General features: G+C 44.9%; 1 protein-coding gene across 1 annotated transcript; it reads left to right on the top strand.

The window, feature by feature from the left end:
* Nucleotides 1-8,854: 8,854 nt before the first annotated feature.
* LOC119513379 (keratin, type I cuticular Ha3-I-like) lies at nucleotides 8,855-13,308 on the top strand. The gene is made up of 7 exons (XM_037808538.1): nucleotides 8,855-9,193; nucleotides 10,203-10,285; nucleotides 10,816-10,972; nucleotides 12,225-12,386; nucleotides 12,481-12,606; nucleotides 12,780-13,000; nucleotides 13,203-13,308. Exons 1-7 carry the CDS (start codon nucleotides 8,858-8,860, stop codon nucleotides 13,306-13,308), a joined length of 1,191 nt encoding a protein of 396 aa, XP_037664466.1. The 5' UTR covers nucleotides 8,855-8,857.
* Nucleotides 13,309-21,519: the final 8,211 nt, after the last annotated feature.

Genomic DNA, 21,519 nt, shown 5'->3' with positions numbered 1-21,519 from the left:
TTTATTGAGATAAATTCACACAGCATACAATCCATTGAAAGTATACAATTGGTGGCTCACAGTGTCATCACATAGTTGTGTGTTCATCACAAGAACGTTAAGAATTTCAAATGTTCTTATTTGAACTTTTAACCACTGGGAGTATAGTTGGATTTTTGGAGACCCCCAAATTTTTAGAGCCAAAGTAGGATATTACATCTCAGGTCTCTGCCAGTGTCGAAAGTGGCAACCAAGCTGGTGCCTTCTTTCTTCTGGTGCCTGCTGACAGCCAAGGTTCCTAATAGCCCCCCTCACCACGGATCCTGTGGGCTGGGCCAGGCCCTGTCCCAGGCTTGGGCCAAACTCCAAAGTCAGGACTTCTCTCCTTGAGATGAAGTGGACACCCTGTCCATCTGCTGAGATGATGCTGGCTCCAATGTTAGCCTTAAATTCTTGTGCTCATATTCCAGTTCTTGTAATGCTTACTCCTTTATCATTGATGTTGTTGGAACTCCCTTAACTAGAGCTCAGTTCTGGAGCTCACACTCCACTCTGTGCTCAGAATATCCTTGGTTCCAGTTGGTGCACCCCAGCCTCTCTTCTTTCAGGATAAGTTCATTCCCAGAAACCACCTCATCCTTCGTACCAATACACCCTTGCCCAGTCTATCCCATCAGTTCTCTGCACATGTGGGGCCCGCTGTCCTTGCAGGTGACTTTATTTCAGACAGGGGCCTCTTCATTATTCGGTTCTCCGCCTTGTGATAGAGATTTCAAATTGCACATCACAGTGTGCACATTGTGTTCCTATCGGTCAAGGTGTAAAGTTGCATATAAAACCAGTTCCTGCGTTTGATGGTTCTGTGCCAGTGGGAAAACTGGGTCCAGGGAGGCTGACCTGAGTCTGCCTCTGTCAGTGCTTTCGTCTTGCTCTGCTCTCATGGTGAAGAGAAAGGATTGTCAGTGGATCCCTTTTTCTTAAGGCAAAGCCAAATTGGTTTCTGAGCCCTCTGGGAAGGGTTCTGTATTTCCACTCAGCTCTTATACTCAGAAAGAAACGAGGGATCTTAAAGCCACCCAGTGACATGTTTATGATAGTCTATGATTCTCTACCTGACAGAACAATGCAATGCTGCTATTTATTATTTTAAATTGCTAATTATGATGTCTTTTAAAAGTATAATAGGTCAAAAAATTAAAAGAGATTATCAGAGGAAAAATGTGTTAGACATTGCTAAGCAGGCACAGATGAGTTTATTCTCAGAGGATCAGCTAGCAGGGGAGAGAGACTAGAGCTGAACAGGGGGGAGACAAAGAGCTGGAGGGTTTTTAAGGGATGGGGTGTATTCAGTTTGCTAGTGCTGCCAGAATGCAAAATACCAGAATTGGATTGGCTTTTATAAAGGGGGTTTATTTGGTTACAAATTACAGTTCTATGGCCATAAAAGCATCCAAACTAAGGCATCAACAAGAGGATACCTTCACTGAAAAACGGCTGATGGCATCCAGAATGCCTCTGTCAGCTGGGAAGGCATGTGGCTGGTGTCTGCCGGTCCTGGGTTGTATTTCAGATCTTCTCTCTCAGCTCCTGTGCATCTTTGCTTCTTTCTCTCAGGGCATTTCTCTCTAAGCATCTGGGGGTCCTCTCTTAGCTTCTCTGGTGCAAACTCTGGGCTTCATCTCTTAGCTCAGCCTCTCCAAACATCCTTCTGTCCACATCTCCAAGTATCTCTAAGCATCAGCAAGCATCTGGATCTGTGTCGGCTCTTAGTTCTCTCTTAAATCCTCCAGTGAACTAATCAAGACCCACCTGAATGGGCAGGGCCACACCTTCACGAAAATAATTCAATCAGAGTTATCACCCACAGTTGGGCGAGCCACATCTCCATGGAAACAATCAAAAGTTTCTACCCTAATCAAAAGACTAATAAATCTGCCCCCACAAGATTGCATTAAAGAATACGGCTTTTCTGGGGGACATAATACATCCAAACAGGCACAGGGTGTGACCGTGGAAACCAGGAGACCTTATGGGGCTTGATGGCTGGGATGGGGAGTGATTCCTGAGTTTCCAGTTAAGGCCTTTGGGTGTGGAATGTTTTCTGTTGAGTGATCAGGCCACCTGGAACTTGCAAGGGCAGGGGGAGAGGGAGAGGGCCATAAGGAGCTCCCTGGTGTGGCTCCTGTCTGGCACCTGAGCAGAGGGAAGGTTTTGGTGAGAGAGAGGTCAGGGGCCTGGGGTCAGGGAGAAGCCTGTGTGAATTCAGCCAAGCTAAATGGAAGTTAAGGCTGTCTTGCTCAAGACTTATTCATCCACAACCAAGATTCCAGAGATGTTAAACTCAGGCCATATTTCCATTCTCTCTCTCTCTCTGCCCCTTTTATTGTTTGTTTTTAGACATAAAATGTTATGGATTGAGATAAAAGCCCACTTTTATCCATCCTCCTCTCCCTCTTCCATTAGAGGTAAACACCGTTCTAAACTTGGTGGTATATTATTCTCCAATTAGAACATTAAAAAAAGTTATACACAGATGTATCCATGTACAATGTTTTTGTGGGGTTTTTCCTCATGCCTGTGTTTCGACTTAGCCGTGTTAAGTTAGAAAATGTACATGGTATAAATCTTGCCATGAATGTTCCCCATTCAGCATGAAGTTTCTGAGATTGGTCCATGTTAATACATGTTGCTCTGGTTCATTTATTTTAACTCTTGTTAAATGAAAGCAAACCATGTTTTTATTGATCTATTCCTCTACTGAGGAGCAGTTAGGACTTTTTTTCCTTTTTTGCTATAACCAACAGTGTTGCAGTGAAAATCCTTGCCAATGTCTACTTCTGCATGTGTGCCAAGTGAGTCTTTTTGAGCAGCGGTTCTCAGAGTGTGTTTCCCTGGGCTGCAGCATCTGGAGCTTGTCAGAAATGCAAGTTCTACGGCCCCACTGCAGAGCCACTAACTCAGGAGCTCTGGATGGGAGCCCGCTGTCTGTTCTGACAGTGCTGCTGGGGACACTGACCCACCCCTCAGTTGCGAGCACTATTGCTTGGCTTTTGTCCTGGTCTCAGCTTCAAGTCTCTCAAGCACCGAGGACTTGTCCCCTGTCCCTCATTTCTTTAGCCTAATTTGTCTTTTTCCAATTTAGACTGTTCCAGAAACTCTCTGCGTGGGCTTGGGCAAGTCATTTTCCCCTTTGCATCAAAGTTCCCCACTTGCAAAATGAGACAAGTGGGTGCGATGGCCACTCGGGTCCAGGGCAGCTCCAGCGTTCTAAGAATCGGGGCTTTATCCGACAGATACTGTTTCCAGGATAGAAATTTCATCATCCTTTATATGCCTGTTGGAAATTCATTCTGTGGGTGTGACTCAGTGTGAGTCCTAACATCTGGTCCTCTTTGACTGAGGGCTGGCGGTCAGTTGGCAGGACCTTTCTCCAAGGGCTGATCCTCCCTGGCTCACGGTCAGTCAGTTCATCAGCTCTGGCCTTGGTTTCCCTTCACCTTCAGCACTGGCAAAGTTAGCAGTTGTCACAGGCTTGTGAAAGCCAATCTGAACACCAAGCTCAAGGCTAATTGAGTGATTATATTACATTAGGAGCCTTATCTGATTCTTCTATGACTCCTTGGTTCTTTAGAAGACTTGCAAGAATTTCCTTTTGGAATTTTTAATGTAGATTTTATTTTTTTTTCCCTGTGGAGAAGTAATACATATGTTTTCAAAAAAAAATTTGGAATGAACAAACAAAGTATAATGAAGAAAAAATCATTAATAATCCTGCCAGTTAAAAGGTTCTGCTGTCATCATTGCAGTGTGGCTCTTTTATTCTCTCCATTGTCCTCATTGTTAAGACCACGTATTTTTTTTTTCTTTTTTTTTTTTTATTAAATTCAGTTTTATTGAAATACATTCACACACCATACAATCATCCATGATATACAATCCACTGTCCACAGTATGATAACATAGTTATGCGTTCATCACCACAATCTCTCTCTGAACATTTTCCTTACATCAGAAAGAACCAGAACAAGAATAAAAAATAAAAGTGCAAAAAGAACACCCAAATCATCCCCCCATCCCACCCCATTTGTCCTTTAGTTTTTATCCCCATTCCTCCACTCATCCATACACTAGATAAAGGGGGTGTGATCCACAAGGTCTTCACAATCACACTGTCACCCCTTGTAATCTATATTATTATATAATTGTCTTCAGGAGTCCAGACTGCTGGGTTGGAGTTTGGTAGTTTCAGGTATTTACTTCTAGCTATTCCAATACATTAAAGCCTAAGAGGTGTTATCTATATAGTGCATAAGAATGTCCACCAGAGTGCCCTCTCGACTCCATTTGGAATCTCTCAGCCACTGAAGCTATTTTGTCTCATTTTGCATCCCCCTTTTGGTCAAGAAGACTCTCAGTCCCACAATGCCGGGTCCACATTCATCCCCGGGAGTCATACTCTGCGTTGCCAGGGAGATTTACACCCCTGGGAGTCGGGTCCCACGTAGTGGGGAGGGCAGCGAGTTCACCTGTCCAGTTGGCTCAGTTAGAGAGAGAGAGGGCCACATCTGAGCATAAAGAGGTACTCGGGGGGAGACTCTTAGGCACAATTACATGCAAGTCTAGACTCTCCTTTGAGGTAACCAGCTTCATAAGGGCAAGTCCCATGATCGAGGGCTCAGCACATCAAACCGCCAGTCCCAATGTTTGTGACAACATCAACACCAGTCCAGGTGAGGATGTCCAACACATCCGCACCTTCCCCCAGATCCTCGGGGCTGGGGAGGGGGAGGCTGTAAATATATTTTTTATTATCTGCCCAAATTACTCTAGGATGTGTCACTATTTCACTCCAGCCTATACTAACCTACCATATCTCACTTCCTATTCAAAGTTCCATGCAATTGTGGTGTTTGAACAAATCGACTGTAGAGTTGTACCGTTTAGAAAATTTAGATCCTGTATCAAATAGATATCTATTCCCTTGAAGACCACGTATTTTTAATTTTGTTATGATTATATTTATCTACCTTATCTTGGTAAGTATATTGCTATTGAGTAGGGGCAGCCATTGTTTTAACAGATCTTGTTTTAAATTGCTCCAAAATGATAGGATATAATTCTACATTTGATGGGATATAATTATACCTAAATTGTTCCGAACCGATGAGATATAATTGTATCAACTTAGGAATAACAGTGGAAATCAGGGAGGCAGCAGGAATCCCGGATTGCTTAATTTTATCATTACTTCCACAATCATCCTTCATTCTTCAACAGAGCATATATTTGAGTAAGAAGATTTTGTTTCTTTTTTTTCCCCCTCTTACGGCCTTTGATTTCTGGCCCTGGATAATGGCAGATCAGTTGGTTATGAAATTACTCAACATTTGTGCTGCATGATGATGGGATGTGGAATGCAGTGGGGCTCAGCAGATCCAGGTTCTAACTATGTGGTCCTAAGCTAGCCAGTTCCCCCTTCCGAGTCTCAGTTTCCCCATTTGTAAAATGAGAGGGTTGAAGGAGATAATCAAAATCTCTAACATCACTCTTGTTCCAAGATTTTCCCTCTCTCTTCTGACCATGCTGGCTTTTAGGATCTACATTAGGAGATGGAAGGGAGGCAAGTAAGAGCAAAAGGCAAGGCAGTCTGGTTTTTGATCCGTAGCTGTAGCCGAGAGGCTCAGATTCTGCTGGGGACACCCTCCTCTGAGCTCTGCTTTGTCCTCTGCTAGAGAAGACAGTAAGGAGTTCCTCATCTCCCTGGACACTGTATCCAGGCACACAACTGAATTGTGTCCTCATTGTCTCTCTTTAAGACGTGAAATAAGGCTCATTATATGCCTTCTGAAAAAACAGAAGTAGTGTCATATGCGTAGGTGGTTCAGGTTGCTGATGCTTCTTGGATGTTTTTTCCTTGATCACCAATTATCGTGAATCATCAACATCAAACAAGTCTGGCACCGCTGAACTGCTTAAAGCATACCCAAATATTGTATGAAAGTCTGTATTGGTAAGACCAGAGCTTCCAAGCTTTCCTGTGGGGTGTGCAAACTGATTGTGGCAGGACTTCTCTAGATAATCAACATCTCAGCTCTGCATGCTTAATGCCTCAGTTTTCCAAAGTTCAATGTGGGCAAGAACGCAGTCACTGTCTCCACCGGGCCCACCTGGGTGACCCTGGAAGGGTTCTGTCAACTTCCAAGACGTTCTCCGTGGCCCTGTTCTGATGCAGCAGTTAGAAGCTCTCTACTCCCTGGCCTGTGGTGGTGCCGCCAACTCATTCTCTTCATTTTCTCTTATCATTTCTCTCTGACTCTTTTTTCCTTCTATTCTCTAATTGGGGAACCGCCCTCCCCTCCCAATTCTGCCCTGAACCCTTTTGTGCTGTTCTTCCCGTATGCTCTGCCTTGGCTCACTTCTCTAATTCTCATATCTGTGCTAAAAACATAGCTCCCTGTCCTAAATTCCAGTCCTGCAACTCCAAGGCCTGCTGAACATTTCCTTGTGTAGATTCCACCATTCCTTCAAACTCAGTTTATCAAGGATGAAACCTTTGAACCTTCAATGGCTCCCCATTGCCCTTAGGATGAAAGTTAAACTCTTCGATAAGGTTTACTTGGTCCCTATGGCCTGTCACCTGCTTTCCCCTCCACTCCCATCTGTCACTCTCTGCTTCACACAATCCTTCCTGAGCTTCTTTCAGCTCCTCTAATGCAGAACCTTATTAAGGTCAATGAGTTAGAGGAGGGCCCATAATACCAATACCCTGAGTCCTCAGAGTAGTTCTCCAGGACAGCCTTGCCACTTTTAGCCCAAGTAAGGAATGGTGTATTATTCCTGTATAAGCTGCTGTGTGAAAAATGGGAAGTCTGCCCAAATGCAATGTGCTCTCTCTCACTTCTGGCCTTCACACATGCCTTGATTCCACAGAAGGCCAACTTCCTTAGCTCTGCCATTAAGGACCTCTACCACATGGCCACACCTGCTCCTAACAGCTTTATTTTTCACCACTCCCTTCATAATTCTCTCCTCCCAGTCCCCTAGATTTGCCTGGGTCCTTCAAGTGTGTCTTGGGCTTTTTGGCTTTCCCCTGTGTGCACACCTTTCTCTCCATCTGCTGGGCCTGCTTTCCGCCTCTCTCCTTCCCAGAAGCTTCCCCATCTTAGCGTAAATACATCTGTGATGGTTAAGTTCATTTGTCAACTTGGACAGGTGATGGTACCCAGCTGTCTGGTCAAGCAAGCACTGGCCTAACCGTTGCTGCAATGACGTTTGTGGCTGGTTAATAAACCGACAGGCTGGTTTATTAAATCATCAGTCAATTGGCTGTGGCTGTGACTGATGACATCAACAAAGGGCATGTCTTCCACAATGAGAGAATGCCGTGATTTAATCCAATCAATCAATTGAAGACTTTTAAGCGAGACACATAGAGGACCTTCCCTTCTTCTTCAGCTGCCCAGAGAAGCATTTCCTGAGGAGTTCGTTGAAGTTGCCAGTTCGTTTTCCGAGGAGTTCATTGAACATCTTCTTTGGAGTTGCCAGTTTGCTGCCTGCCCTATGGAATTTGGAATTCGTGCATACCCACAGTAGCTGTGAAATTCCAAGTCTGGAAGTGCTCTCTCTCTTTCCCAAGTATTTAAACTGTTCACGCTCACTTATCATCTCCTGCCTTGGATTATTATTTCATGTTCATTCCTTCATTCTTTCAACACGCCTCTATTGAGTGTCTGCTGGGTACTATGTGCCTTGAGCTGGTGATTCAAAGATGAATTAGACACTGCAGCTCCTTTCAGGGAATTCACAGGTCGGTGGGGAGGGAGTGAGAAAATCGTGACAATGTCATGCTCAAGGTAAAATGAGAGCTCAGAGAGGAGGAGGAAATGAAGACCTGTCATAAAAAGTCAGGGAAGGAGGTGAGCATCTACGTTTAAGCAGCATGATAGAGTAGAAACAGTAGAGGAATAGAGGTCTGTGTTGGAATTCTGGCTTCACCACTTACTAACTCCTACCCTCTAAGCCTCGATTTTCCCACCTGTAAAGTGGGGATAACATCATCCACCTTGAAGGGTCACGGGGAGGAGGGAATGGGATCACATTGGTGAAAAGTGCCTACACCATGTGGGCCCTTGGCAGGTGCTCAGCAAGTGGGTCCCTTCCACTCTCAGATTTCTAACCACAGCACTTGTCCTTTCCATTCCTCACACTGTCTAGTACACTGCCCTTTACAAACTGTGAGCCCAGTGAATATCTGCTATTTAGTTGACTGAAATTCAAAGGGAAAAAGTAAAGTCTTCAAGGCTCACCATACCAGGAAACAGGGCAACCCAGAACCTTGCTCTTTCGGCTGTTCCAGACTGATTGATTCCTCTTTTCCAGAACCGTGAATTTGGCATTTGCAAATCTGACTTGGCAAAATACATGTGGGCAGCACCAGGCTCTTCATGCCAGCAAGAAGAGCCAGAGTCTCACCAAGGAAGTGGGCACCTAAGCCAGGGAACATAGCAGTAACACTGTCCCTCGACCTGCCACGCCCCGCTAATGAAGCCAGGGCTTTCACGAGGGCAGCTCTTTGAAGCCACACTCTGAAGTTCCTGCCTCAGTGACGCGGAACATGGAAGAGGAGTCCTGACTTAGCAAGAAGCCCAAGTAAAGTCTTTTATGAGGTGAGGGACTCTTCTGAGGAAACGCATTACAAACCACGGGAGGGCTTTGACAGTCACTAAATGATTAAGAAGCTTTTAAAGGGCCACCTTCTGTGTCCACACCCTCTGTGCAGGGTTATAAAAGCTCTCCAGTGGAAGGAGACCCTCAAACTCCCAGAGGAAGGAGAACCAGGACTCTGCCTCTCGCCAGCAGCGCAAACCCTCCCAGCACCATGCCGTACAACTGCTGCCTGCCCAACCTGGGCTGCTACACCCGGCCCTGCGTGGCCCCCAGCTGCCACACCTGCCCCCTGCCCGGGGCCTGCAACATCCCCGCCAATGTGAGCAACTGTGGCTGGCTCTGCGAGGGCTCCTTCAATGGCAACGAGAAGGAGACCATGCAGTTCCTGAACGACCGCCTGGCCAGCTACCTGGAGAAGGTGCGGCAGCTGGAGCGGGAGAACGGGGAGCTGGAGAGCCGCATCCAAGAGTGGTGCCAGCAGCAGGTGCCCTTCGCCTGCCCGGACTACCAGTCCTACTTCCGGACCATCGAGGAGCTCCAGCAGAAGGTGAGGGGGTGGGCCACTCGTATCCTCCATAGCAGGAAGCTGTGGGGAAAAAAACTGAGATCTGATTAAGCAACAGCTTGAGCTCTCTGCCTGATGGAAACACAAGGGCTGACGCCTGGCCTTCTCATTTTGTTCCTTGAGGGGCCATCAAATTTTAGGCCCAGGTCTGTTAGGTCTGAAAATTTGCATAGTGTCAGGGTTCTCTGGCCGTAATAGCACTTTGCATAAATGGGCTGTAATTAAAAGCTGCTTCTGTGCATTTGCAAACCTCCTGAATTATTACCCTGAGGTGAGAGAAGAGGGCTGTACCCAGGAAGGAAGCGAAAGCCCTGGAAACGATTGCACCGAAGTCTCCCTCCTTATCTGGGCATTTGGCTTCTCTGATGATGGCCGCACAGTTAATTAGGCTGGGTGCCCAATTAACACGATTTCATCAGCCTAGATGCCTCTGGGCTTCCCTGGCACATGGTGTTCAGTAAGGGCAAGGAATGGTCGGCTCAAAGCACAAGGAGGGTAAACTCTCCCTCGGAGGAGATGGGCCGAGCCCTGCAGGGTGGCCGGGAGAACGGGGCTGCTCCCGGGTCCAATCCTTACAATTACTCGTTTACGACTTTCCCTTCTCCACTTGGTTGGATGCTTCTTGAGGGCAGGACCCAGTTCTTATTCCGTTTTGTATCCTCAGCTCCTTGCACCATGCCTGGCACGTAGTAGGCATTTTTAATAAATGTTTTTATCATCCACTGCTCAGCATAGCTTCATTAAGAAAGAAAAGGGAGGATTATTTGCTGCTGATTTTCATGTGTATTTCTGTGATATAGTTCTTTTTAAAAACCAGATTCTCAAATATTTATTGAGCATATATTATAAACAAATAACATTTAATAACCTCCCATAAGATAAACTGTGATTTTTCAGTCCGATTATTCTATTTTAAGCAGATCAGTAGGGATTGCTGTGGGCTAAAAGTGACAAAGCCCTTGCTCATTCTGGAAGGTTTTGGGTCTTCCAGATCTTGACCGGCAAGGCTGAGAACAGCAGGCTGGTGGTGCAGATTGACAATGCCAAGCTGGCCACGGACGACTTCAGAACCAAGTGAGTGGGCAGGTTGAGACGAGAGCTCATCTTTCTTCTCTTGCTTCTTTCTCCATCCCCGTAGCCTGTTGTCAGGACTGACAGACATTGACAGAGCCTTTTCCCAGGTGTTTTCCCCAAGTTCCACAGAGTCATTGCACCCCAGGGCTCAGAGATCCCTTCTGCAGGCTGCAGACTCCTCCTCCTGCTTCTCCGTGAAGCAAAATCCCCGGTCACACCGAGAGTTGGGTGGACCTCACAGTTCCCTGATGCTCTGCTGTGCACAGAATTCAATCATGAGAATGTGAGAATATTAATTTGGAAACCTCATGATTTACGGGCGTTTTCAATCCACTGGCTCTGTATTTATTTTGCATGGTTAGTGCATTTTTCTCCAGGAGCTACTCTTTGGTGTTCCAAACCCCAACAAACAAAATGGTTTTAAGAACCCATGAGCCCTGACTCCCAGTTGTCTCACAAACCAAAGAAAACTAGAGCCAGTGCCAGGCCTGCTCCTGCCCAGGCTGCCCCTGATCCCCCTGTGATCCCAGGTACGAGAGCGAGCTGTCCCTGCGGCAGCTGGTGGAGGCCGACATCAACAGCCTGCGCAGAATCCTGGACGAGCTGACCCTGTGCAAGGCTGACCTGGAGGCCCAGGTGGAGTCCCTGAAGGAGGAGCTGCTGTGCCTCAAGCAGAACCATGAGCAGGTGAAGCTCCCTGAGAGAGACAGGATCCAACTTGCCAAGGCCTGTTTGCTGCTCACCCCAGGGTGCAGGAGAGGCTATTGACTAAGGCTTGGTTAGCGGAGGAAGCTATTTTCCAAACAAAAAAGGGATTTGTAAAGAATGAGTCATCTAAAAATTCGTGATACGAGATTAGGATTTTGCTGCCAGAGGCAGGAGTGTGATTGAAGGAAGTTGGCAAGTCCAGTAATGCAGAAAGTTCAGCAGCAAGGCGGCCGCAGCCTCTTCTGTGCCCAGGTAAGAGTCAGGGGAGAGGGGGGTGGTCTGCTAAATTTTCTAGCCCAATTCTCCATTTAGTAACAAGAGAAGGCAGGATGGCTGTGGGTCACACAGCTGAGAGGGCTGTGCTGGAAACAAGGCAACTCCCCTTGTTTTATTCCAGGGAGTCTTTCTACTATTCAGTGCTGCTTGGAAGAAACACTGAGCAAAATGCTCACCAACATTGTTTGAGCAGTTGCATGACAGAGAAGACAGATATTTTGTGCAAAGAATAAATCCCAGAAACATGTAAAGGGTAATGGCTAATAGTAATTGAGTGCTTATTATGTGCTAAGTGCTTTAGAACCCAAGGGGTAGGTACTAGTCCAGTTATCGTTTTATAGATGAAGAAATTGAGGCTTCTACAAGCTATATAGTAAGTGGTAAAGATGAGACCCAATTCAAATGTCTGACATCCGTCCAAACCCAAGTGCCGAGCTATACTAGCTCCCTAAAGAGATTAGCAGTGAAATGAACAGATACTCATTTCCTTCACTGAAATCTACACTAGCCAAATTTATGCAATCCAGGATGGCAGATTTTAGTAGATGGCAGAATGTGAGTATTCTTTTTTTCCTTTTTAGTCAGAATCTATCCTTTTTTATTACATATGGTTAAAAAGCAAACGTTAGAGACTATGGGATATCCTAGCAGAAACAATCGAACTGCTGAGAGTTAGGAGACCAGAGTTCAAATCCTTTGAGGGCAAATCATTGCAGCTCTCTAAATGAGGAGTGACGCACTGCATACGAAGGATGGAAAAAGTTGTGGATTTGAAAGCACTGTGTCAAGTAGAATACACAGATTATTCTCTGAATGTAGAACCCAGTTAATGAGAGGATCGGAGGGAAAAGGGATGGTTGAAAGCTTAAGAGTTATCAGAAGTTGAATTGCATTTTCTTAGAGAAGGGCATCAGGATCCTTTGGGATATTTTCTATTTTGCCTTTGCTCCCCCAGGAGGTCAACACCCTGCGTAGCCAGATTGGAGACCGCCTCAATGTGGAGGTGGACGCGGCGCCCACCGTGGACCTGAACCGTGTGCTGAACGAGACCAGGTGTCAGTACGAGGCCCTGGTGGAGACCAACCGCAGGGACGTGGAGGAATGGTTCGCCACGCAGGTGGGTGCCTAGGCCCGTGGCCATGTAGGACCAACGTCCTGCAGGGCCCTGGAGGCAGCATCCCATGCCGTCTTCTTCCCTTTGGACATTTCAGAGCCAGGAGCTGAACAAGCAGGTGGTGTCCAGCTCGGAGCAGCTGCAGTCCTACCAGGCAGAGATCATCGAGCTGAGACGCACGGTCAATGCCCTGGAGATCGAGCTGCAGGCCCAGCACAACCTGGTGTGTATTGTCCAGACCTGCTGGGGAGAAAGGCCAGGTCAAGGAATCAGAGTCCCAGGGCTCCCCTTCAGACCAGACATTCTCCTTAACCTTGGAGTGTGGCTTCTTTGGAACAATGTAGAGAAAGGTATAGAGGAGCAGCTCCCTGATGTTCTTCATGTTCTCGTCCACAGAGAAACTCCCTGGAAAACACGCTGAATGAGTCTGAGGCCCGCTACAGCTCCCAGCTGGCCCAGCTGCAGGGCCTGATCAGCAACGTGGAGTCCCAGCTTGCAGAGATCCGCTGTGACCTGGAGCGGCAGAACCAGGAGTACCAGGTGCTACTGGACGTCCGTGCCCGGCTGGAGTGTGAGATCAACACATACCGGAGCCTGCTGGAGAGCGAGGACTGCAAGTGAGTATGAGCTTTGTAATTTCTTCCTTTGGCAGCATGAGGAGGCTATGAGAATGAATGATCTTGATTGAAATGAATATAAAACGTCAAGTTTTTGGTTCAAGTCAGGCCAAGAAAATATTCTTTACCCAAATTTTTTAGTACCTTTCTATCTCTTTGGCTCATTTTATTCTAACTTGCCCCAATGATTTTCTGTCTCCAGGCTCCCCTGCAATCCCTGTGCCACAACCAATGCATGTGGGCCCTGCACGTCCTACCCCTGTGCCCCACGTGCCCGATGTGGGCCTTGTAACACCTTTGTGTGCTAACGGTGGGAAGAGAAAGGTTTGAGTCGCATCTCAACTCTACTCCATCCACTTGTCTCCACCAGTGACCACACTACAGACAAAGGCAGGAGCCTCTTCTCCCAGCACAAGCTTGCAGCATTCGCCTTTAGCCTTCCACCGAATTCCCTGTCTCAATCCTTTAGCACAGGAGCCCACTCGGTCTCTCTTCTGAGCCATGTAGAGAAACTTACAACAGGTTCAAATAATATCAATTATCATAATGATGCATTCACATAACAAGTGATGCTTTCACAAATACTTACCTAAATATGAATTGAAAATAGTTCCATTAAGTGTGATAGAGCTGATGGGCACATTATGAAGCAGAACCTAATTAGAATAAATCTTCCCTATCACTCTTTTGGTCTTTGGAGATGCGATGGAGATCCTGTGTTAACTTCCTAATAAATTATTATTCTGGTACAAAAATGGTGACTGTCCTTTTCATTCATGAATTCCAAAATTGGTTGTCTTGTATGAACACAAATAAGAAGTGTGCTTCCATCAGATGAAGGGGTCATTCACCCCAATATATGGTCTGTGACTTCCTTCAAAGGAAAGACTCCCCCAGACACTATCTGTTGATCTGGATTTTGAGTTTGGGAGGAAGGAGGTGGGAAAGGAAATGGGCAGTCCACGTGAAAGTGTCTTCAGAGATACAGGGATTCATTTTGAAACACAAAGTGTCAAGTGATGGCCACTTTTGTCTAGCACGGGACTCTGTAAGGCTCCAGAGGGAATATGTGGGCAAATCACAGGAACACGACAGCATCAGAAGGACGCGAGTCTTGAGAGGAAGCCTGTGCAACTCGGCAACATGAATATTGCACTCTAGAAAGTACTGGGAAAAGAGGCTCAGCCAAGCATTATCTTCTTCCATTTTGATCTGTGTATATCTGAAAGTTTCTTTCTGAGGCATCAAAATTAAACAATGATTATTCTGATGCCTAAAAATTTCATACTGATTATTAAAATATATAGAAATATATTTTACTCAGAACCAGATCTCCAAATTGATGTTTAAAAAAAGGACTCATTTTAAATCACCTCTCACCAAAATATTATTAATGTTGATATTTTCTCTCATATCACTTATTTTCTTAAAATACATTTTTATTGAGATATATTCACATACCATGCAGTTATACAAAGCGTACGTTCAATTGTTCACAGTACCATTATACAGTTGTGCGTTATCACCAAAATTAATTTTTGACATTTTCATTACCACACACACAAAAATAATAAGAATAAAAATTAAAGTGAAAAAGAACAACTGAAGTAAAAAAGAACACTGGGTGCCTTTTTTTATCCCCCCATTTTTCTACTCATCCATCCATACACTGGAAAAAGGGGAGTGTGATCCATATGGTTTTCCCAATCACAATGTCACCCCTCATAAGCTACATTTTTATATAATCGCCTTCAGGATTCATGGGTTCTGGGTTGTAGTTTGATAATTTCAGGTATTTACTGCTAGTTATTCCAATTCATTAGAACCTAAACAGGGTTGTCTATATTGTGCGTAAGAGTGCCCACCAGAGTGACCTCTCGGCTCCTTTTGGAATCTCTCTGCCACTGAAGCTTATTTCATTTCCTTTCACTTCCCCCTTTTGGTCAAGAAGATGTTCTCCATCCCATGATGTCAGGTCTGGATCCCTCCCTGGGAGTCATATTCCACATTGCCAGGGTGATTCACTCCCCTGGGTGTCTGATCCCATGCAGTGGGGAGGGTCTCTCATATCATTTAATCATAATATTTTGTGAGGGCAAATGTTTATGTCCATTTAATGATAAAAATAAATGAAATTAAATGGTTTTATCACAGATTACTTGTTCTTTTAAAATTTTCTATTAGTGGTATATAAAATAAAATTATAATTTTAATAAATTTATAAAACACATATTTTATATACTATATTAATACATGCCTATTTTGCAACTGTTGTATATGTGCATGTTATAACAGTCACACAAAAGGTAAACATGTTGGAGTTGTATGCTCAAAATTTTTCTGATAGGTATTCAGATGAAATATTGTGAAGCCCAGTGGATTATGAGCCCCTGTTCCTCCGTAACCCCTGGCACTCCGCGTGGATTGGGATATGCCGTTTCAACCTGACTTAACAACCATCGGTGAACATTCTCAGGAACTCCGCGTGTGTGATCAAAGTGTTGAAAGTAAGACAGCTTTGCTTGGGTCAAAAAGATCCTTCCCTTTCACAATAAGGGAAGAGCACACGGTTTATAAACATATACTTTTTTTCCCCAACACGTACGTTTACCCAAGATGTCCATATTCGTCTACACTGTGTGAAGCCGTGTCCGCAGCACTGCGTGGATGCTGTGATCTCCTCCTCCAAGGTGGAGGTGGGTTATTGGGACAGATCACATGGCCACAGGACTCCCTCCTGGAGGCCTGAATTCACAGACAGCCCTGTGCCTCCGTCCTCTCCCCACTCCTCCTCTTTTCCTCCCAAGATACCTACCTACCTGGGCCATGGGCAAATCTGTCACCAGCACGAGGGCAGTTGCAACCACAAGCTCCCCCAAGGGTGCGAGTAGCCCCTAAATATTCAGTGTAGAGACAAAGTAGGACCTGGACTTACAGAGTGCTGAGACCGTCTGCTGGAGGGAGGGCACTTCACTCCCGGGGATCCTCCTGGCCGCAGGTTCCTTTTGTCCTTTGTGAAAAGGAGAAAAACAAACCATTCCGAGTCCATCCTGTGCTCTCATCTGACTCTGTTCCTTACTGGCTGTGGCGCCGGATGAGCCCCTTGCCTTCCCTGAGCCTCGCGTCTCCTCATGCCTCTGAGATGCAATTTAGAAAATATGAACTCTAAGGGCATGTGCAAAACCACGTGTGAAGTGCTATGTGGAGGGTAGCTGTTATTCTTGAACACATCTGCTTGTATTGCATTGGACTGTTTTCTAGCTCACCAGGCTATGTCTCACAGCATGGCTCACTGGTTAAAGAATGTGACTCTGGAGCCAGAGGAGCTGGGTCCCAGTTCTGTTTAATACCAGTGTGAGCTGGCAGATAGCATAAACACTAGGCTCTCTAAGATGTTTTTATAGGATTTTTGTAAGGGTTAAATGGGCAAATACATACGAAGGGCATAAAAGTGTGCCAAGCAAAAATAATCAGGGCTGTCAGAAATTACGGAGTGGCTTTCCCTAGGGTATGGATGGAAGAGGTCGTCTTAGGTGGTGATCAGAAGGAGGCACTAGGGAGGCTTCCAGGTCCTGGGCAAATCTGTTTTTGACATGGGTGCTAGTTTGACAGTGTATTCAGTGTGTGAAAACTCACCGTGCTGTATGGTAACGGTATTTCAGCTTCTGTCTGTGTACTACAATTCTAAAACCGTACTTTCAAGAAGTGTGACTGGGTGTTAGTAAAAATTCTTGGGAGGTCTTCAGAGCTCCAAAAGCTGTAAAAGTGGTGGGGTCCAAGCCTGTGTCTCTAAGGAGAAAAGGGAAATCCTAGGGTAAAATTGAGAAAATTGCAATAAGGTAATATATCTATATAGCTTAGTATATATATATATATATATATACCTTATTAAACCAGATCATACCATATCTTAATCTATATCTATATCTGTATCTGTGTCTGTATCTATATTTATAATAATCTCATTTATCTATATCTATATAATCTACTGTATATCTATCTCCATCTATATCATCTTTATCTACCTACCTACCTATAGATCTATAGCTTATATATACTATGTGTGTGTGTGTATGTGTGTGACATACTGAAAGGTTATAAGTGGAAAGTAGGAAAGGCCAGGAAGGGTGGAGGGATCTAGTGGCCATGAGGGATCATGGGATCCACTGGGCTGTGTGGTGGGGGAGGGACATTGGGTTGGCCTTCCTTTTTTTTCCCCTCTCCTGAGCTCAAGAACCCTTTGTGACTATTCTATAACTCAGGGATATGGGCCTGGAACTCTCTGTGGAGTGCACATTCTCTGTGCTCAGCTGCCCGAGGCAGCAGTGTGCTAGATGATGGGGAACTTTGGCGGGTGTACGCTGCATTAATTGAGCCCTGGGGCCTTGGTTCCATCTGCTTTTATTTGTATGCCGTTGGGATCTTCTTTCAGCCATGTTACCGCATTTAATGGTGTCTGGATTTTCCAACGTTTGAAATAAAACATGGACATCAATGTGGTAAGGGAGCCCAAGGCCCAGGCCACAAAAGAGATTGATTCTTTTTTTTTTTTTTTTTTTAAATCTTCATTTTATTGAGATATATTCACATACGAGTCTTGTTTTTCCTTTTCCTAGTTCATCTTTTCTAAATCAATTATTGGAACAGAATGACATCAGGAAAGGGAACTCGCAGTAGAGATTAAAACATCGTTAACCTGTGGGAGCAGATAGAGCAAGGCAAGGGTTGGAGTGGGCACCAGGACTTCTATCCATAGAATTCACAGACCATACACCTAGGTGTGGGAGAGGGTTCCAGGGTAAAATCCCCAAAATGTTTATTCAGGGCTGTGGATGGACTTATTAACAGCTCAGGACACCTGAGGAGTCAGGTCCTCAATACTTGTTCACTTGCTACCTACTCATCTCAGGTATCTCAGGGCTAAGTTTTCCCCAGCATCAGGGCTGGCCTGGAGAGCAATACAGAGCTTCCAAAAGGCTGATCACATCTTCTGGATCTGTCCTCAGGGAGCAGAATCCTATAGAAGAAGATGTTCCTGAGGATCTGAGAGTCTGTGTCCCTTCTCACTAGAGGACCACAAGCCCAAAACACTTTTTTGAGTTTGACAGAGAAGGAACAGTAGAAAATATTTTTTTATGGCCAACTGATTTATTTAGTTTAGTATAATTCAGTTCAGTTTAGTTGTAGGTTTGCAGAAAAATCATGTAAAAAATACAGCATCCCCATATACCACCCCCTTTGACAATTTGTATTAGTGTGGTACCTTTGTTACAGTTGATGAAAGCATATTAAAATTGTACTATTAACTGTACTCCATAGTTTACATTAGGGTCCTATTATTAACACCTTGCATTAGTATGGTTTCATTATAATTCATGAAAGAACATTTTTATAATTGTACTATTAACTATGGACCATCATTACAGTATTGTTCACTGTGTTGTACAGTCCTGTTTTATCTTTTTATTTTTTACTCTAGTAACATATACAACCTAGAATTTCCCCTTTTAACCACATTTGCATATATAATTCAGTATAGTTAATTACACTCACAATATTGTGCTACCATCACTATCATTGTCCTTCAGTGTTCCAAGCAAGTGGAATTTGTCCCCTTATAAGTTGATTCTGAGGGGAGAGTTTTCAGGGGATGTCTTACATTGCCATGTTGATGATGTCATTCCATGGCCAGTTGATTTTTTAAAAAATTAAATTGAGTTTTATTGAGATATATTCACATACCATACAATCATCCATGGTGTACAATCAACTGTTCATAGTACCATCATACAGTTATGCATTCATCACCACAATCTATCTCTGAACATTTTCCTTACATCAGAAAGAACCAGAACAAGAATAAAAAATAAAAGTGAAAAAAAAACACCCAAATCATCCCCCCATCCCACCCCATTTGTCCTTTAGTTTTTATCCCCATTCCTCCACTCATCCATACACTAGATAAAGGGGGTGTGATCCACAAGGTCTTCACAATCACACTGTCACCCCTTGTAATCTACATTATTATATAATTGTCTTCAGGAGTCCAGACTGCTGGGTTGGAGTTTGGTAGTTTCAGGTATTTACTTCTAGCTATTCCAATACATTAAAGCCTAAGACATGTTATCTATATAGTGCATAAGAATGTCCACCAGAGTGCCCTCTCGACTCCATCTGGAATCTCTCAGCCACTGAAACTATTTTGTCTCATTTTGCATCCCCCTTTTGGTCAAGAAGATACTCTCAGTCCCACGATGCCGGGTCCACATTCATCCCCGGGAGTCATACTCTGCATTGCCAGGGAGATTTACACCCCTGGGAGTCAGGTCCCACGTAGGGGGGAGGGCAGTGAGTTCACCCACCGAGTTGGCTTAGAGTGCTAGGTCCTGAGTTCAGAATTTTGTTTCCTTTTTGAGATGAAGAAAATATAAAAAGCACCTAAAGGTCAAGGAAAATGTTCTTCCTGTGATGAGGAACAATCTTTGCTTTAGTGTAGATGACCACTCCTTTCAAATGTCTGTACGATAAGAAGGATGTTTTGTTCCTTTTCTCAGCCCCATATCTTCATTTTCTCCGCTTGCTCGTTCTTCCCTCATTGGCTTCTTGGATAACCCCCACAGTCCAACAGATTCACTCCACTGCCCAAGGGCTGACCCATCCCTGGCCCAAGGGCCGGTTCGCCACGGCACACCTCACTCTGCCATCTTTGTCCCTTCTCCATAAAATATTTTTTAATCAAATTAAGAACATGGAAACAGTAGAGATCTCAATTAAATTAACATAGAAAGTCACACGAGGTATTCACAACAAATGCCTGGCTGCTTGTTTAGAATGAGGAGAGCAAGAAATGGGTCCCAAGTTCTGTCTCTCTTTTTCTTTCAGCAGTAATGCAGAGTTGGTGAAGTAAGGTAAAGGTAAGGTCCTGCTGTTCAACCCTGGAATCTCCTAGGTTAAAACGTAATTTCGTTTTTCCATGAGGTACCAATTGCTGAGGACGTCAGTTCCTACAGTCAATGCTTCTCAGACAACAGAGCTCCCAAAGGAGAGGTTATAGCAAGAAAGCAAGAGAATTAGAACCTGGGAAACTTCTAATCCATGCTCTAGCCACAACATGTGGAGTAAACCACCACGGAGCTGAGCAATATGTCTTACCTACTAGGTGACAGTGTGAAACCTACTGAAAGAATTGTGGGTCATTTGGGAGGCACAATTTTTGGATCCTGAATTTGGACAAGTTGTTAACTTCCCTACTTTTCAGACTCCTCCTTTGGGAGAGCACCTGGCCTGCCAACCTCACGAGGTTGTTGCAATGATCACCTGAGAAAATGTGCAAGGGAGCACCTCGTAAATGACACGGCACTGTACACACAGAAGCCTTATTGTCATTAACCTTGAATACCAATTCTTGGGGCTTTCAGGGTCTACTTTTGAGGTTGCCTATTCTCAATAAAACATTCTGCTCAGCCTCCTACAAATCCCTTTTTTCCTATTTTCAACAGATGTAATCCAGACTCCTGTTTTCCCAGTTTGGGGAGCTCACCTGAAGGGCCCTAAGGTGGTATCAGACCACCTTTCTCTTTGGAAAAGGTGATTAATCTCTTCCTGTAGTCCAGGTATCCATCTTCCAAGCTTGCCTAATTGGATTTTCAGGCCCCAGTGCAGCATGGGGCTGACAAGAAGGAGGAATCATAAGGAATGGAGTGTGATAGGAAGCCTTGGGGTGAGGGATGGAAGGAGGAAGCTTATCCCCAGTCTCCATCTGGATGCTCTTTCTTCTTTAACCCATCTTTTACAGGCACCCACACAGGCTCCCTTTTGAGGGTAGTTTTACTTGGAGGTGGCTCTGAGAAGGAGACAAAATATGGCTTGGTGAGATGTTCACAGGATAAATTATCAGGAGGTCCAAGAGATAAACTAGACAGAGGATCCAGAAAACATCCAGAACATGCCTGGGTAAGAAGATGGAGGAATCAGTGCCGTGGGGACGGCTGCCCACTCGGCATTGCCCCACCCTGGGAAGTCCCATAGCTGCTTAGATACAGGAATTTGGCTTCCTCACTGTGTCAGGAATGTTACCAGAATTCTTCCCGGAGATTTCTTCTCTTCACCCAGGTCCTTGACTGTTTCTAGAAGCCTAAATTATGTGGTTTGGGGCACACCAAAGGTGGGGCCCACTCTTTGAGGTGCTTGAATCCAAACTACTGTTTCACACGAGCGAGATCCAGTCCTGACCTGTTCCCCAGTCTGCTGTTTATTTCTCCTCTACCTGTGTTTCAAGGTGGATGGCTCTGTGGCCATGTCTGCAAAGCTACTTGGAGAAAACCCTCCAGCATGCCAGGGAGAAGTGATCCCCAAAAATTTAGCTTGTGGCCTAGTTAGCTCTTTCCCTGCACTTTCACCTGTGGGTGAAGAAGGTTGGATGGCCTGCAAAATGTCCTCCTCTATTTCTGCTCACTGACTTGCAGAGGTGCCTCAGATTGTGGAGGGTAGCAAGTAGGACAAGAGAGAGACCCTAGGAG

The sequence above is a fragment of the Choloepus didactylus genome, chromosome 18 (assembly GCF_015220235.1).
Source record: "Choloepus didactylus isolate mChoDid1 chromosome 18, mChoDid1.pri, whole genome shotgun sequence".
Classification (NCBI taxonomy): domain Eukaryota; kingdom Metazoa; phylum Chordata; class Mammalia; order Pilosa; family Megalonychidae; genus Choloepus; species Choloepus didactylus.
This window is presented reverse-complemented; position numbering and strand designations above follow the sequence as displayed.

Excerpts from the sequence above, each read along its gene's own strand:
- LOC119513379 (XM_037808538.1), top strand. The coding sequence starts at position 8,858 with ATGCCGTACAACTGCTGCCTGCCCAACCTGGGCTGCTACACCCGGCCC. Across the intron at positions 10,286-10,815 it reads ACGGACGACTTCAGAACCAA|GTACGAGAGCGAGCTGTCCC; the intron begins GTGAGTGGGCAG and ends CTGTGATCCCAG. Across the intron at positions 10,973-12,224 it reads TCAAGCAGAACCATGAGCAG|GAGGTCAACACCCTGCGTAG; the intron begins GTGAAGCTCCCT and ends TTGCTCCCCCAG.